The sequence below is a fragment of the Centruroides sculpturatus genome, unplaced genomic scaffold, assembly GCF_000671375.1.
Source record: "Centruroides sculpturatus isolate CEXI.00-Female unplaced genomic scaffold, Cexi_2.0 scaffold1453, whole genome shotgun sequence".
NCBI lineage: Eukaryota > Metazoa > Arthropoda > Arachnida > Scorpiones > Buthidae > Centruroides > Centruroides sculpturatus.
Genome location: NW_019385723.1, coordinates 36,903 through 55,242, shown reverse-complemented (window position 1 = coordinate 55,242; position 18,340 = coordinate 36,903). Strand labels below are relative to the sequence as shown.

The 18,340-nt window shown below is 31.5% G+C and overlaps 1 protein-coding gene across 2 annotated transcripts; it reads left to right on the top strand.

Moving 5' to 3' along the window:
• Window positions 1–4,840: 4,840 nt before the first annotated feature.
• On the top strand, window positions 4,841–12,996 carry LOC111641542 (3-hydroxyanthranilate 3,4-dioxygenase-like). Of its 2 annotated transcripts, none has more exons than XM_023387716.1 (9): window positions 4,841–5,122; window positions 6,129–6,210; window positions 6,293–6,376; window positions 8,607–8,713; window positions 8,790–8,923; window positions 9,009–9,157; window positions 11,956–12,024; window positions 12,118–12,200; window positions 12,291–12,996. In XM_023387716.1, exons 1-9 carry the CDS (start codon window positions 5,040–5,042, stop codon window positions 12,349–12,351), a joined length of 852 nt encoding a protein of 283 aa, XP_023243484.1. In that variant the 5' UTR covers window positions 4,841–5,039; the 3' UTR covers window positions 12,352–12,996. The 2 variants fall into 2 exon arrangements, with proteins under 2 accessions (XP_023243484.1, XP_023243485.1); XM_023387717.1 differs by having other exon boundaries at window positions 4,841–5,298.
• The last annotated feature ends 5,344 nt before the right edge of the window (window positions 12,997–18,340 follow it).

The window sequence follows — 18,340 nt, the reverse complement described above, 5'->3', positions numbered from 1 at the left end:
ACAAGAATTTACATCAAGGTTAGTAATAATTTTGAATTTTGACAGCCGAATTTGACTAGAGTGGCAATATCGTCTAAACGAAGACAATTATTCCCAGTGAGTGAAAAATGAGTCTAAAAATGGCTAAATTTAAATTAATTATAAAAAAAATTACTTATACAGTAGAGCGTCGTTTATCCGAAAGCATTCCAGTCGGCAAATTTAAATTTTCGCTAGTGCTGTGGCGCTGCAATCTTTGGCTATTTCTCGGGCTACTCAAATATTTTACGTTTTTGATACTAAATTAACTTCTGGAGTATAATTTTTTATTGCTTTTTTATATTTTTCAATAAATTTATTTTGTTTGTACAAAATAAAAAAATAATTTTTAACGATACAATAGTCTTCGTTAGGCTTAACATCGACGAAAATTCAACGCGAAGCGACACGCAACGGAGAGAAATTTCAACATGGGATAAATTAATATATTTTTTCGTACATGATTCGTTATCCGAAAAATAAGTTATCCGAACCACCCCAGTCCCCAATTGATTCGGATAAACGACGCTCTACTGTATATTGACCTATAAACTTATTATATTGCATTAGAAGACCTATAAAATTTTATTCTATTTTTGAAGATAAAAACAGGAAAAATCCAGGACTGTCCCGGACAAATTGAGACGTGTCATCACTTAATTGTCGAAAATACGGTTTCCGGATTGGGCATAAGCTTATACGACAAGAATACCAAAATTTTTAGTTGGTTCAAATGATGATAGTAGTTTCAAAATTAAAAAATTATAAATTCTGAATGATTGTTAGAACATCAACAATTCAACAATACAAGGCCAAAATAATGAAGGCTAAAAGAAAGTCAACAATGAACTTACCATTGAAAGGATTAATATTCCTTTTTCAATGGCCAAATCCAGATTTTGACACTTTACTGTATTAACTCTGTTTTAACTTACCAAATGCCATGTTCCTAAAATTATTGTTCCAGTGCGAACATGACAGCAAAAACAGCAACGAAACTTCTCTCGTGGAATAGTTTTATCAGATGAATTCATCTCTAAAATTGAAAGTTTAAAAATAATTTCAAATATTTATTTTAAAAAATCTTATTCATTAAAATTTTCAAATATATAAAAACAGATATAACAAAATATTTTAATTTAATTCTGTAAAAAAAAAAAAAATATAAGTTTATCTACATTGCTAAAGGTTATATGTTTAACAAAAAAGTAACTTTACAAGTAACTGCAATACTATTGAGTATAACACCAATACATGGTAGGTAGTAATGATTTGAGTCTGAATTTAGATATTACAAAAACCTATGTATGTACTATACAGTACATACATCACGGGTTAAATATACATCAATGGCCTAAATATGTAATGAAAATCCTAGAATATGTAGAAAAAAAGCACAATATATGATATGTTTTAAAAAAGAATGGAGTTTTTTCATTTGTAGTCAGCAATGATTTGTATATTTGAAGTATGGTTGTCACGTCCCATATTTTACTTATCATGTTGATATTCCACAGTATACATAATTGCATCCAAAAACTTCAAAAATTGTTTGTTTTGTTCCTTATTGTTAAGAAGGTTCTCATGAGAAAATTCTTGACTATAAATAAATCTTCCTACAAATAAATCTTCACATTTCTATTCGGTTAAGTTTTATATTTAAATATTTATATATGAAAGTTTTNCAGTGGTTCTCAACCTTTTTTGTTGATGTACCCCATTAGCCCATTAGTTGTTTCACAAGTACCCCTTATATTTTTGTATGTAAGTTTTATAATTACTGTGTTAGATGATTACAGTCCTCATAACTGAGCGTCATAAAAAAAACTCTAACTAACTAACTATAACTAAAAGTGAATTACTTATTTTACATAAATAATAATAAATTTAATCAGGTGCATACATTTATTTATTATTATTTGACAAGTATATTATATAAAATCACAGAAGTCATTTCAATACATGCATATATTACATTTCCTAAAAATAAATAATTATAATTAACGATAAAGAAAATTAAATTATTCTACAATAATTTCTAACAAAATTTAATGGGATATTTGTTGTGATAAATCTTCAGCAATTTTTTCAAAATTTGGTTCCCATGTTGTTAAATAGAGATTATAATTGTGTACTGACCTTGAAAGTAATAACTGCGAATTTATAATGTGCAGAACAATACATGAATCTTTCAATTTTTGTAACAAATGTAACGTATAAATTTGCTAAATATCAAGTAATGCACGCATGCAGTGACACTCATTACATGGTGCGGGTACGATCTAAGCCTCGTTATTCCTAATACCAGTAGTCCAGTAAAAACACGAAAAGTGCCGATGTTATCGAGCAATAATTATAGAATAGAAAAATTTTTTTTTTCTATTCTAAAATTAATGCTCGGTTACACCGTAATTTTACTAGACTACAGATTCACTCGGCACTAATGGCACAAATAGACAGGCAAATCAAGTGGATAAACAAGTTGTTTAGACTGTTAAAAGGGAAATTAGTGTTCACACTGGGATATTTTAAAGCAAGTTTTTGTTGTTTCTTGTGTTAATAATTTACAGCAAATTGATTAACATACGCCATTTTATAATGAAAGTTAGATGTACCCCTTCGATTTATGCTCGTACCCCTAGGGGTACATGTACCCCCAGTTGAGAACCACTGCTCTACTGTATTCAGCAAATGTGTCAAATTTTAATGTTTAAATTAATTAGTTTTTTAAAATCGTTTTATTATGTATTTTTTTAAAATAATCAGAATCGTCATTATTACTTTCCCGGCAGTTATACAGCATAGGCCTATAAGAAAGGAAAAGAATGACGATCAATCAAAAAATGACTTCTCAGATTTTTACTCTTTTGGACTCTGGAAGCATTGAAACGTGGCGAAGTGCAAAAACATTCGAGGTTTTTTCTCTACGCACGGATTAGAATGTGTACCAAACGATTTAGTTCAACCATTTTAAAGCTTAATAACTCCTGTTAAACCATCCGACTCCGATTCAAAATCGTGCCCCCATACAGTCTAACATTCGTACATACAGAAAAAAAAACCTGAATCTTTTGCATATCTCGACATTTCGAGGTGTCCTGAGTCCAAAATTGTAAAAATTTGGGCTGGGATAATTTTTTGACCGATCGCTACACTTTTCCTCTTTTATATATAACAGCCGGAAAAGTAAAAATTATCGAGTACATATTTATATATTGACTATGTCATTATTTAGAGAAGTCTTTTAGCTTTGGAATAAGAAAGTTTTTCGTTCTATCTTTATTAAAACTATATTTATTGAAGCTTATATTCTGAGGTAACGTGATGACGTCAGAATTTTCGGGCTTAGTTTGTTAACAAGTCCGCCCCTGGTCGGAGTAGGAGTCGTGTAAAAATCTACCGATTCCACAGCCCTGCCAATAACTAATAAAATTTTCATTAAGTTCGACTCCACTCGAGATTGGACACGTGATCTTCCCACCTTCTTGAGTTCCGTATTCCAAAATTAAATACCGGCAATGCCTCTTATATAAAGTTTATCACGCCAAATTTAGTTCTTCAATCTTTGCCCAATTCTGATATTATACGAAATCGTTTCCTGTTTTTTTTTTTCTTTTTTTACTTTTTGTTTTGTGTTAAAAGGTGTCAAAACATCGAGATTTGCAAAAACCCGGAGTATCAAATTTAACACGATTACAATACCTGTGTTATGTTATAACAGCCGGGAAAGAGTTTCACAGAAAACTGCACTGTTTATGTCACTGATTTGTACGTTAATCACGTAACTAATAAAATAATGTAACGTTCAAGGTCCCGTGCTTGTATTCCTTAGTATAATTAAGGGCTATGGGTTGATTGAAGCTATACACTGCGTAATTTTGAGGTCTTGTGTCTGCAGTACAAGCTGACCCTCGTAATTCTCTCACGTGATAAACCTAACAGTAATTATTAAAGACTAGATCTATCAATAATAATTTATCGGAATTGGCAGTAAAAAAACAAATACAAAATATATTTTAATTACCATACGTGCCACACCTTTGTTTACGGAAGTGAAGGTGTGGTACTTACAGTATTGAGATCAATTTAACAGCGTAAAAACGATATACAAAAATTTCCACTTCGGTACAGAATAACCTAATTTTTAGCAGAGGGATAAACAGAATGACGAAATCGTAATTTAATTTAAATAAATAAGAATGAAAAATGAATATTTTTAATGAAATTAATAATCGTGCCGACCTATAAAATTGAAAAAAAAACGATTACAACATTAAACGTAATTATAATAATAATTAAGTTGTGATAAAATTACACAATTAAATTTAATTGTGTAATTTTAAATTGTGTAAATGTAAAATTATGTTTTATTATTAAAACATAATTTTACATTTTCATTACTGTATTTTTTTCATTTATTTAAATAATTTATCATAATAAAATGTTAAAGATCATAATTATTATCAGATAAACTGCAAACAGTTAGCTATAAACAATCATATACTGTTTACTTAATACTTAATGGACATTTTACTTTTAAAATATTGTTTAACAATTTTTTATGTGGTAGAATTTTAATAAAATCTCGTCTAACAAGACTGAAGGAAGGAATACGTGCACCGATTATCGTAATTTTTTTTAATGATATAAACACTTAGAAACAGCACAGAATGCGATCAAATTACCGTTTAACCTAGTTTATATTATAGAAAAACCGAGATAAAGCAATGAACCTATCAAGAAACGATATAATATCGTACGAGTGTTAAACAATTAGATAAGGCCTATATGCGTAAATGTTATTTCGATCCAATAGAATATAAATGTTATTGAGTAAGAAGGAAAATAATTGCCAGTCATCTGGCGACAGATATAATTCCGTTGGAAATGTTGTTCTCCTTGATTTCCAGGAAGAGTATGCAATTAGTAACCAACTGAAATGATGTAACAGTCACGTGGCTGATATACAAGTTTAAGGTGACGATCTAACGTTACGTTTATCAAACGGATTATTGAAGAAAATGAATAAGATAGTGCACGACGTCAAAAGTTGGTTGGAGGAGAATCGAAAATGCTTCCACCCTCCCGTCTGTGTTAAAACTATGTAAGTCAATGGTATTCAAACATTTTTAACAGTGCGACCCCAAGGTAATTTTCCGCGACCCATACATTGAATACCACTGCCCTACCGATAGTATTCAAACATTTTAACAGTGCGATTCCAAGGTAATTTTCGCGACCCTATTTGGGGTCGCGACCCATAGATTGAATACCACTGATGTAAGTGATTTATATGTTTTCTATTATACTTGTTTATTTTTTAAACGTTACGTCATACATAACTTGTTATTGCTTATTGTTATCGTAATACGTTACTTTAACTTAATCTTACAGGAAGTTAAATCTGTTACTATATTTAACTTTTATTAAAATCGAATAAACAATAGCGTAAAATATAAATTTTCGTTTTATTTACTACTAGCAAATGAGCCCGACATTGCTCGGGCAAAAAATAACAACAAAGATTAAGATTATTAGATTATTTCGTACTTCTAACCCTTCTACTATATTATAAGTTTGGACACGTACACTGCGTATCTCGCCGACCACGCGACTGCGCCGCGCGGTTACCTATCTTGTATACATACGCGTCTTGCCCCTCATCACCCGGTGACATCAAAAATATAACGCTTACCTAGATGATATCTTTTAATTTATATGAATGTTTAACGGAATAATACACAGCCTATGTCCACCCTGACGGTTCATTCTAAATTTTGGTGAAAGAATTTTTGAAATCGGATGAGTAGTTTCAGAGATTATCTCCTACATTCAAACTTACAAACTTTACCTCTTTATAATATTAATATAGATTAATATGTAGATTATATTTCTAATTTTAAAAAATAAGTTTTGTTTTTAACAGTGGAGCAACCAATTGAGGCCTTCTATGCAACTGAGGATTGCAGTAGTTTCATTCTTGCAGAATTTTTTATTAAAAGAAATTTTGTTAATAGTTTATTAAAGCCCGAAACTGTTTAATTAAGTTTTAGATAACCTTATTTACAAATTATAAATTTTAAGTTGATAATATATTATGAATTAAACAGGTTTTCTGAAGGACAATTAATAGCATTCTTTGTTGGTGGTCCAAATGCTCGTGAGGATTATCATCTGGAAGAAGGAGACGAGGTAAAAAAAAACTACCGCTAACGTTATCGGTTGATTGTTTTCACAAATAAAATGAATAATTTGACTTCTTTTTTTAAAATAGTTTTTCTATCAAATAAAAGGTGATATGCAATTGAAAGTGATAGAAAATGGCAAGCCGAAGACTATACACATCAGAGAAGGCGAAGTAAAAAAATATGTATATATATATATCAGGGGTGTGCCGTCCTTGGAAGCGGTGGAAGCGCCGCTTTCCTTGTATTTTCTAAAATATAAATACATATCGTGCGATCATTTTCATATTTTAACGTACTTTGAATTAACTAAAATTAATATTTTATTATAATCGCATTATGTATCTTATTACAAATTTCTATACTACGTGTGAAAAAACGATAAGATTGCTATTGTATATTCGAATATCAGTGGCTTAATGGAAACGCTATATTGTCGAAACCGGGTCATCTTCCAAGCAGCCAGATTATAGGCATTAGCGCATGCGCTTTACAGAGTATCAACCTCACGGTGGAAGCTACACACACACACACAACGCTTCCAATGATTCTATCCAGGACTGGTCCTGGGCTGTTAGCCGCTTGCCTGCTAGATATTTGGCCGCCCTCGCCCCATTATGTGAATCGTGAGCAGATTTATAACTTAACCCAACCGATAGGAATTTACTGGTATGTTTTTAGTGATATAGTTCTGTATAGTTGACAGGAGTTTTAAAAAAATCCATTAAAATACTTGATATATTTATTCTGCTTTAATTTGCTCTCCCATCTTATATTACTTACGAATTTTAATGTTAAACCAGTGATATTACGATTTCGTATGTCCCATCCATAAGGGGATGCAGAAAAAAACGTGTACAATTCTTGTACAATGTTAAAAAATTAACTGTTACTTTGACAGCGTCATTTACAACTAAATTTAATGAATGAGAGAGATGCACGAGGTACAGAAAAATCTCTAAAATTTATTTTCCTTAAATTTACGATTTATGTTTCCGTTGTCGTAAAAATTTCTTTCCACTTTTTCCCGAGACTACAAATATTCGAGTACAAGGTTTCGACTTATTTCTACTTAAGAAGTAGTTAAATAATTAAGAGATTAGGGAATTGGGGACATAAATAAAACTCTGCTGAAAGAGCCGGAATATTACTTAAACAAAAGCTTAACCGAACCAATCTCTAACCGAGTACAGTGGGGACTGATTTCTTCGTAATATTAGATAATAAAGACAGAAATTTTCCAATTCAATGAGAGTGACTAAAAAGTTGTAAATTTTGAAATTTCCGTGGACACTGGTCCTAAAACGAATTAGTTAGAAAACAAATGACTATTACGTTTAACATATTTAGATTTTTACAGCTATGGTGAGAAACGTTTAAAATTTACAACGACCCTGTCGCGTCCTTTGAGATATACTAGTGATGCGACAAAATAGGCATTTGACATTGACCAGTATCGTCACCCTCGGAATTTGGCAGCCCGCACTGCACACATACCAGGACCGTCTCTAATTCCATCATTGGTCACTGGTAAGGAGCTATTTGACTAAAGTGGATTGTTTTAAGATTTAAAAAGTATAGAATATTTTGTTATTTTTATGTACAGTACGTTTCTTTACAAAGCTATATTTAATTATAATTTTCTTTAGATGTATATTTATACAATTGAATATTTTGTATCAGGTATGTATGTCCACCGCACAGTTTATTTCACCAAGTAAGTTTTTATATTTAATTTTTAATTTTAGCCCTTATATCGTGGCTAGCGATTCAGAATGTAATTGTGATATTAAAAATACATTTAAAGAAGTCTAAGGTTTTTATTGGCTTATCGAACAAACGAATACGAATGGACCTTAGACCAGGGGTGGCCAACAGTTTTGCCCCCGGGCCGAATTGGAAAGAAAACTTTTTTCATGGGCCGAACCAGAGGCTGCCCTAGCAAGATTTTGAAATGGTGCGAGATCTCATTGTGGTGTCACTCCGTAAAGACTAAATTGTACTGTACATGGATATTACAGATACATTTTTTCACATTATCATGCATTATCAACATTCTACGCTGTGCTGAAGACATTTGTAATGGAGCGTTAACTCTAAACGCGCAGTTACTTATTGACCTTTTTTTTTAGGCGTGAGAATTTTTCGTCGAGATATTCGGACTTAAGTAGCTAATATTGGAAAATTAATCGCGGGCCGCATAAATTCATTAGACGGGCCGTATGTTCGTCATGCCTGCCCTAGACCATCACTGACTTGCAATTTAACTGATTTCCCCTGGAAGTCGGCTTCTTCCAGAAATACAGCTTCCCTATCGTCAAATGTCACGGCACGCAACTGATATATATGAAGATTTAAATTACATTTTCATGTGCTTAAAAACTAAAATACATTTACTTCTAGGTTTTTCTGCTTCCAAAGAGAATATTACATTCTCCCCAAAGATTTAAAGATACGGTAGGATTCGTGATAGAACGAAAAAGACAGGATGACGAGATGGACTGCCTCAGGTATTATATGGAAAAAAAATGAAACATAAATGACGGTATTACGTTTAATAATTGAATAATTATTCGTTGTTGTCAGATACTACACGGAGAATTATACAGAAACTTTGTACGAAAAGTGGTTTCACTTGAATAGTTTCTCAAAACAGATAACATCCGTTATAGAGGAATTTATGAAATCCGAACAACGTCGAACTGGAAAACCAATTCCTGGTGATAATTCTCTCTATTTTATATTTTATTAACTCTTACTTTTATTTATAAATATTAAAATAGAAAATAAATTGTACTTATAAAGGCACAATTACCGACAATCCGCCATACATTGAAGACAAACAAAGGATCCTCAATGATCCCTTTTCGTTAAAATCGTGGATAGAAAAGAACAGAGAAGAGATCGAAACAAGAGGGAAAAAAGAAGTGTTTGAAGGAGATTATAAATTCAAGGTAGACTATATTTAATTATATTTTAAAGAATCTTATCACTTACGAATATAAATATTAAGTTCATAAAATACTAATTTATAAATTCGATATACTTACGTAAGAGAAACATTGATATAATTATTAATAGTTTTTGAATAACACAGAAGAAACAAATACAAATGAATGGCGCTTAAAATACCGATGTTAAATATTGAAAATTAAGTAATGTTTCAACTTTAAAACATCGTAAATAATTATAGAACATGACACTTAACATTACAATTTTTTAAAAATGAATAAACAATAAATCATCCACATGTTTGGAATTTATCCTTTTTCTTAGCTTGTAAATTACTAAAACAAACAACACTAGGACTTCCTAGTTTCTTCCTAGGACACATTTGACGCTGGAATTGTAAGAACTTTTTTTGCCAATTTGTAAAAGGTAAATTTAAGGCAATACAATATATTAGAATATCTTTCTCCACCCATGCAGCAAATCAAAATCTTTATCTGCTTGAATTTTAAGGTTTTGATAAATTCTCACGTTAACTCCATTAGTTAGTATTATTCTTCAATTGTTAGTCAATAGTTTAATTAATTAATTACGATTGATTTTTATTATCTCTGGATAGGAATAATTTGAAATTTTGAATTTAGAATAAAGTGTGTTGGTACTCGTACTGTACTGTACATACAGTATTTCACTTATACTCGTATTATGCTTTGAATTCTCAATAAAATAAAATCGCATAAAACTTTTTCTGAACGAAATTCATATACTACAAAATTAGTTTGACAAATATGACTACTTTTATAGAACAGTAGTTGTATGATTGTTACAGTTAAAATTTGTTTTAATACATTTTTTTAATGTTCTGAAATATTTAATATTAGCAATAGAATTTGATATTTCATTTATTAAAGTAATTCTTGACCAGTCGATGGCGATCAACCTTTTGAGCCTTTATAAAGAGTTCCCATATTGGTAACGCACGTCGACCTCGTCAAAAGTTCGTCAAACAAGTGTTTTAAACACTGCCAACTTATAACATACCGAATATAAAATAAATTAAATTACATAGGATAAAATTCATAATAAATAATAGAAAGAAGCACAAGTCTACTTTCGCATTTTGTTTCGCGATCAACTAGTAAATTCCTTACAAATTTCCTATTGGTTAATTTAAAATATAGGGGTGATCAACATTTAGTCTCAGCTGCGCACGTGATTTTACTTCCGCTCAGAAAGCTGATAGCGGGCATCTACATACAAAACATTTACGATGATTCAAATAATTTCTCTATACTACAAATAACTGTAGCGGTGTAATTTGAATTGTACGCTTTAAGAAATATTCACAATTTATTACAAATAACGAAAGTGATGTTATTGTAAAAATATCAAAAAACTATTGGGAATTAAAATTTATAATTGCCGAAAAAACTAAAACCGGATCACTTATGACTTTCGGTTACGCTTTAAATTTCCTATTTACAAATTTAATTTTGCCGTTATTAACGATATGACGGGAAAATTTTAAGCATCGAGTGCGAAATGAGAGCGAGAATTTTGCACTATGGATTCAATTAACGCGTAAAATCAAAACAGACTACTAGTAGATTATTTAGATCTTATGACAATCAAATCACACTTGGTTAATGATAAAACAGTAGATGTAGATCAGTGTTTCTCAACCTCTAACGTATAGTCGCCCCCTTCAATAAAACCGTTACATAGTATCGCCCTTTCACTACAAAGTTCCGATGCCGAGGAACAAGGCTAACGCCAAATTCGTACTGCATTGAATAGACTAGTGACTATAATTATTTGTTTAATTATTGTACGATATAACGAATAAAATATCTAATTATTTTTAATATAATGTTTTACTACATCGCCCAGAAAATTGTTTTTCGCCTCCCCCCAAAATATAAATTGTTGCTAATCGGCCCCTGAACATGGAAAAACGCCCATATGGGGGCGATATCGCCCCCGTTGAGAAACACTGATGTAGATGATATTTATGACGAAGTTCTACAAAGAAGAGGAGAAAATACCAAGATAAATAAATAAATAACATGCTGTAAATTTATTGTTAACATTTATATATATGGCTTTACTTATAATTAAAACAATTTATAAAATTACTGTACGTATTTTCACACATATATAGACTATAATAGAAGGAACACCGACGATGACTAATTAGTTAAAATCGATAGTAAAACCCCTTTTATTATTAGAAGCCATCTTACCAGAATGCTTTACGATTTTACTGTCCTCCGATTGGCTGGAACGTTTTCGGATCCGCAGGGCGATCGAGGGGCTATAAGGACTTCAGCCCTCCCCATTGGCACCAAAAAAAATTTAAAAATTATTCGTTCGTGAGCTTCGAAACGTTGCTAAAATTATTTTTGGTGGCAAATGTATAATTTGTCGGATCATCCTCAATACGATCGTCTTGCGCGTGTTAATAAAAAGTACTATAAGTTACCTATAATTATTCAAATATTTAAAATTTTTAAGTTAGCCCCTTTTGATTCTTCAGGATCCCGAAAACTAAATCGCGCGATTTTACACGATCGTTAAACGACTGCCAAAGCCGAAAACTTGCCATTGAGACGAGAAACCGCATTCCCCTTTATTCCGCTGATTGCTAAATGGGCTTAACACCTAAATAGGGCCATTTTCCCATCGAAAGTCCAGCCGGGTGGCAGTCTCCTCCTTAAGCAAATCGCCCGCATGTTGCGTTGCCGTATTCCATCGCTCCAAAGGATAGAAAAGACTAAAATTTATGTTTTTGCATTGACTGTAGGTGATCGTATATGGCAAAGGAAGTCATTCCGGATGTTATAAAAATGCAGACACGGTTACTTGGCAATTGGTAAAGAAAAAATAGTTATTAATTTTTCTTTGGTTTATTTAAAACGAATAAATAAAGATATGATTATAATGTTTTGTTTCTTCTCGAATGTAGGAAGGAAAGTCGAATGTTTCTATCGACGAAAATGGTTACGTTCTTGAAAATAACTGCGTTATCTTAATTAAAACCGGACAAAGGTTAGTCAAATGATATCTCTTAACTCTCTCGTATAATATATATTATCGTATTAAATTTGATATTTTAATATTACAAACTTTGTTTTCTAGATGGAGAATGCAGATGGAAGGTTCCTCTTTTGCTTTATCTATAACAACTTTTTCAGTTTAGAATTCCTTTGATGATTTTCCGATAAGAAATAAATATTAAAATACCAGAAAATAACTGACGAACAATTTCGAAATGGATTTTTATACGATTTTAAACGTAAATATAAAACGAAATATTGTGTAATTAAAGATTTTTTAAAATATATTTTACAAAATAAATAGATTCTACAATTTATTATTTTTTATATTACAAAAATTATTTAAAATATAGACCTAGTAAAAGTTGAATATTAAAATAATTTTAGGACTTATATCATATAAAATTCATTTTTTAGTTGGATTCAAATCTGCATTAATATGTCCAAAACAGGGTTTTTAATAAGTAAATAAAACATTTTTATTTAGAAAACATAAACATTTAACATATTAAATAATAAAAATGTTTTCGAAACAATGTTAAATTCGTTGATCTCAATGTGGTCGCAAGATATATTCACAATACTATCAGAAGTACTGTATAAGTAAATTGGAAGATGTTACAGGGGCTGTTGATTTAGAATTGTATTATATATTGTACTGTAAGGATTGTTATGAGCTTTAATTGCTTATAACGTACTTTTAAAAATTTTTTTATATTGGTGGTTAGTGATTTTAAGTAAAATTTTATACGGTATTTTTAAAGTTTGAATAGTATAAGTTATAAAATTTGTAAAAAATGCATATGTGCTTTTAAATTTGTAAAGAATTTTAATTAAAAAATTATTAATTTGAATAAATGATGTCACAGTACCGTATGTGTTCTTTATATTGTAACTGACAGATACGAAATGTAAATCGCATTAGAGAACCTCCCCGTGTTTTAAAGTAATCTAATTATTGTATTATAGTAGCAAAATTTCGAATACTTTTCTATAACAATAATTATTATTATTATTGCTATTATTATAATCGCAATCATGTAAAAATAAAAAAAAAAAAAGGTTATATTCTAAATAAATTACCTTATACCTAACGAAAGATAGGTAACCATAAAAAATTAATAATTGTTTATATCTATTTTTTACAGATAACTAAATAATATCTTAACAAAAGAAACTAAGCGTAATTTTTGGTGAAAAATCTTACAGAACTTTAAATCGGATCGCACGAACAAATTCGAATCGAATAGCAAAGAGAAACATTGTCGTAGAATGCGTTTATACTAAATAAGTACGTCTAAATTGAAAAAAAAAGTAGAGGAAAAACAAGCGAGATAAGCGAAGATAATTACGGAAAGAGAAATGAAAGGGTCAAGCAGATAGTTGACCTTTTCATTTCTATTTTTGCAATTATCTTCGCTGCTTCTCGATAGATGCCGCCAGTTATATATATGTAATAAAAAAAATCCTAACGTGTCACTACATACGTTATTGTACGAAGCTTTGTTATAATAGAAAAAAATGCAATTCGTCGTTCGTCGTTCGTTCTTTTAATTTCCATAACTAAATAAATAAATATATATATACAGTCATACCCCGGACTTACGCGATAGGTGGGACCGAGCGATAACCGCGTAAGTCGAATTCGCGTAAGTCGGGGTATAATTATGCATATAAATACATACAAATTATTTTTAATTGGGACCGGAGACTAAAGAAAACAATAATTTAGAAAAAAATGTTTAATAAAATCTTAGATAATACATATGTATAACAAATTAGGCCTATATTATTTTACAATTTTTCACATTTACTTGATTATTACGCCATAATTTTAACATTGTTTCCATCTCAGCGATAATACTGTGACGTTTACGAATGATGCTTGAATTTAAAGATTGAGCATTTTTTACAGCTTCGAGAATTTTTTCTTTACCTTTTATAATTGTTCTGACCGTCGATTCCGGTAGATCAAACTTCTTTGCCAATTCACAAATTTTCATTTTTGTATCGAAGTCTTTAATAATGTTAACTTTACATTCCAAAGATAAAGTTTTTCTTTTCTTGTTTGATGCAGAAGAATCAGTTCTACTTCGTTTGGATGACATAGTAGAGTGTTAAGATTAATCATATTCGTTATTGTAAACCGCGCTTAAGTTAGGCGCCATCTGTTCATTTCTTTTGTATGTCCGACGATCAAAAGACCGCTTGAGATCGAGTCTGTTTATAATTTGAAAGGTAATCTTGTCAGTTGTATATACAAAAGGTAAATTGTTTACAAAATGAGTCTTTGTTTATTATCTGATAAATGTATACTTTTTTCGTCAATTGTTTACGATTGCAGATGCCTTTTGTGTAAAATCCAAGTCGGATGTATGTAAGCTAATAAATGTTCTCGTTAATCTTATCTCGCCTTTTGGTTCGTTCACGGTTACAAGAAATCACCACATAGAGTCTCTCAAGTCTCCGTAAATATAACAAACAGAATAAATTACACAAAATAAATTGTAGCTATGCGTCGATTCCGCGCGACACATCCGAACATGTAAGCCGAACGATAGTGTGGGGAGAGTGAGTAATCAAGGGTTGCATGGCGCTCAAACAAAAGACGAATCGACGAGATTTGAAAATCGCGTAACTCCGGGTTCGCGTAAGTCGGGGTAGCGTAAGTCGGGGTATGACTGTACATATATACTGTATTTGGATGTCGTCTCACGCAAAATACCGATAAGAACTTAATAGTGAAAGTATTATCCAATAGTAACGTTACCAACCATCCATTAAGACTAAACTACAGTAATATCGTTTATTACCACTAATTCCCTTCCCAGAAAATTTTCGTAAGTGATAGGGTCTCGATATATTTGAGGCCTGTTATCATGTAGATACTGATAGAACCGTAAAGACCCTCTTAGTAAATACTCTATAAGACGTACAGTTTTAAAAATATACAGTATTTTCCGTTATTATATATCATTGATTTGAATTTTAGAATTGTATAACTAGCTAAAAAAGTCTATTTTAATGAATTTAAAAATGTAATTATTCGCCAATAAAGTCGGTCAGATGGCGGCGCGGTATCAATTTTCTACTTTTCTCTGATGGATCGAATTCGAACCCGATTTAGATCGTGAATTTTTCACAAGTTGTTCCAATTGAAGTTCGTACTTTATTTCTCGTTCACGATAACTGATCTCGTTGTGGATTGTATGTTCTCAATGCACGTATCGTAAGGAGTTAAGTCCAAACTTCATTTTATGTTTATGGGCTTTGTTTTATTCATATTTATAACTAGCTGTTACCCGCGACTTCGTCTACGCAGATTTTGCAAGCAAACCCCATTTATATTTAGTATTTCAACAACCATAGTAATTCCATAGAAGTAGCTGATTCGATATAACACCTACCGCTGTGAATGATGAGAATTGCTGAGAATCAAACGAACTGTTTTCAATTTGATCAATTTTTTGGAACGTTTACAATCGTTCTATAATCGAATCAATATGCAATAACAAATTCGAATTTAAAACGGTTCGAACATTTGGTTAAAAAATCGAAATATATAAAAATATTTATAACAATGTCTGAAATGTTATCAATTTAATACACCTAAGTACTCAACGAAGACTAAACGTAGTTGAAAACAAAAAATCGCATCTAAAATAGTACAGAAGCCGTTCTTCAGGTTAAGCCTTAATTAATTAATCCGTTCACTCCCCCCGCGGGAAAATTTCGAAAAATCCCTTCTTAGTGTGCGTTTTCATGACGTACCCTAACTGTATACAAAATTTCACCTCTAGGTTCATCGGTTTGCTCTGGGCGATGATGAATCAATCACTCAGTCAGTCAGGACAAATCATTTTATATATTTAGATTTGATTTGGGGACTTTTTTATTTTGTTGAAGGACGAAGGCTTCCACATTCCCCCGTTTCTAAATTCTAAACTTTTAAAAAAAGATTACTGGAGTGATTGTCACCCGAATTTTTTTTTTTTTAAGGGACCACGAATTTTCTTAAAGACCAAAGGCGGATGCATTTGTTATAAGTTAATATATCAATATAAGATTGAATTCATGTCTGTGTATCGCCCAAGAACGGCTGAACCGATTTCTACAAAACTATGTATATATGTTCAGGATAGTATATATCATACAGCTGAAATTATATATTTTAAATCTAACTATCGTTCAATATACAGTATCCGTGGAATAGAAACTTAATTTAGAATTAAAAATTGAAATTTAATGCCTATCAAAAGTTGCTTAGATTCTGAACTACATGAAATACATTCACGCTCCCAACACCAACTACAAAGATGAATTAAAAAATTCCTGTGTACCGCATTTAAGACAGTAAATGCAGTATAATCGATTATTTCTGGCTAAGTTTTATTGGCTAACTATTCATTAAATTGTTACAAAATTTCGGAAAATTTGGCATCCCGATATTTCTGGACTATCGGATCCGAAAACAAAAAGCACGTTGCACATCTGCAGATTCAACCTTTTCTATCAACGCGTAATTCGTTCAATTCTCCAAGAAATCTAGTACAGTAAGACTCCACTTAACGCTGTCTCGATTAACGTTGCCTCGATTAACGCTGATTCAATATAACGCGGTCTGCTCGAAGCCTTAAAAAAAGCTCAAAATTTACGCCGATTCAAATTATCGCGGCATTTTATTGATTCATATATAATACGATTATAATTCCCAAACACGAACCAATTAATAATACGATTATAATAATATATAACTCCCAAAAACGAACCAATCAGCAAAAGGTGGCAATTCGTCGTAGCACTGTACTTTCCTTAAATCTATGTTTATTTGGTGCGATTTTGGAAAAAAAATATAACATCACGAATGCCATAGGCAAAATCGACTTCGTCTGGCAAGAATTAACTGATAACTGCATAAACGAAGTGTGAAAGAAGTTATGGCTGAAGGTAACCAAGAATTCTCCACGAGAAGAGCCTATCGCTGTATCGTTAGGTTGACAATTTCGTCAACCTAATCGATACAGCATGACTAGGAGATGTAGACGAGCAGGATACTGAGGAGTTACTGCAGGTTTCTGTTGAGAGTTCTACCAACAACGACCTTCAAGAACTGGCAGAATAAGGAATTCATGTAGAACTGAAAAATAGTGATTCTGAAAACGAAGGACACAAAGAATTTTTCTACAGATTTCCTTAATAAAAGTTTGGTAACGATAACCGAAATCGTTGATCAAATTGTAGCGAACGATCCAGATTTTGAAAGGAGTGCAAAAGCAAACCGAGGCGTTTTGGATGCAATTTTCTGCTACCAACATTTGCTTAAGGAATGAAAAAAAGCAAAACTACAAATGAAACTACACGACTTCATCGCAAAAAAGGAAGAATTTCAGAAGAGCCAGGACCTTCATCACAAAAAATGAACTTTACATTTCTGTGTGCATACGTTTGTGTTATTTAACATATATTATTATGTAAATTAATTTAAAAATAACTTACAGGTTAAAGTAAAATCTGTTTATTTCTGGTCGCGTGTTTCCTTTCCCTATTTACTCTGTCTTAAAATGGCCTCGTTTAACACTGTTTCGTTTAGCGCTTTGTCGTCTAGGAACGTATCCCCCGCATTAAGCAGGATCTTATGTATATACATTACAGTAGAGGAGAAAGTGGTATTATAGAACCCCAGGTATTACGGAACCCCTCCATTTCAGACTGATATTAAATGAGAACTCTAGCAAATTGTGGCTGAACTGCACTAGGCAGACATCCATAGCAAGGGGAGGACGCCTCCCACTTCAGTTATATAAGCGGTTGCTCTCAGTGAAACAGGACGTTTGTGTTTTTCACAATTCCAAACTTTTGAATGGTAAATGAATTTAATTACAGTACTTCTAAAATATAATTCATGTAGTTGTAGGTTCTCTGGTGCATGTGTCCCGTTCTAGAGTCGTATAAGACGTTAAACATCTTTTAAAATAATCTATATCTATATCTATATCTATATCTATCTCTATATCTATATCTATATCTATATATATATATAAATGGACATGTATGTCCCTATATTTCACTTTTTCGCCAAAACTACACATCGCACGTGAATGGTGTTTGTATGTGGTGGTAGCCCCAAGTCTC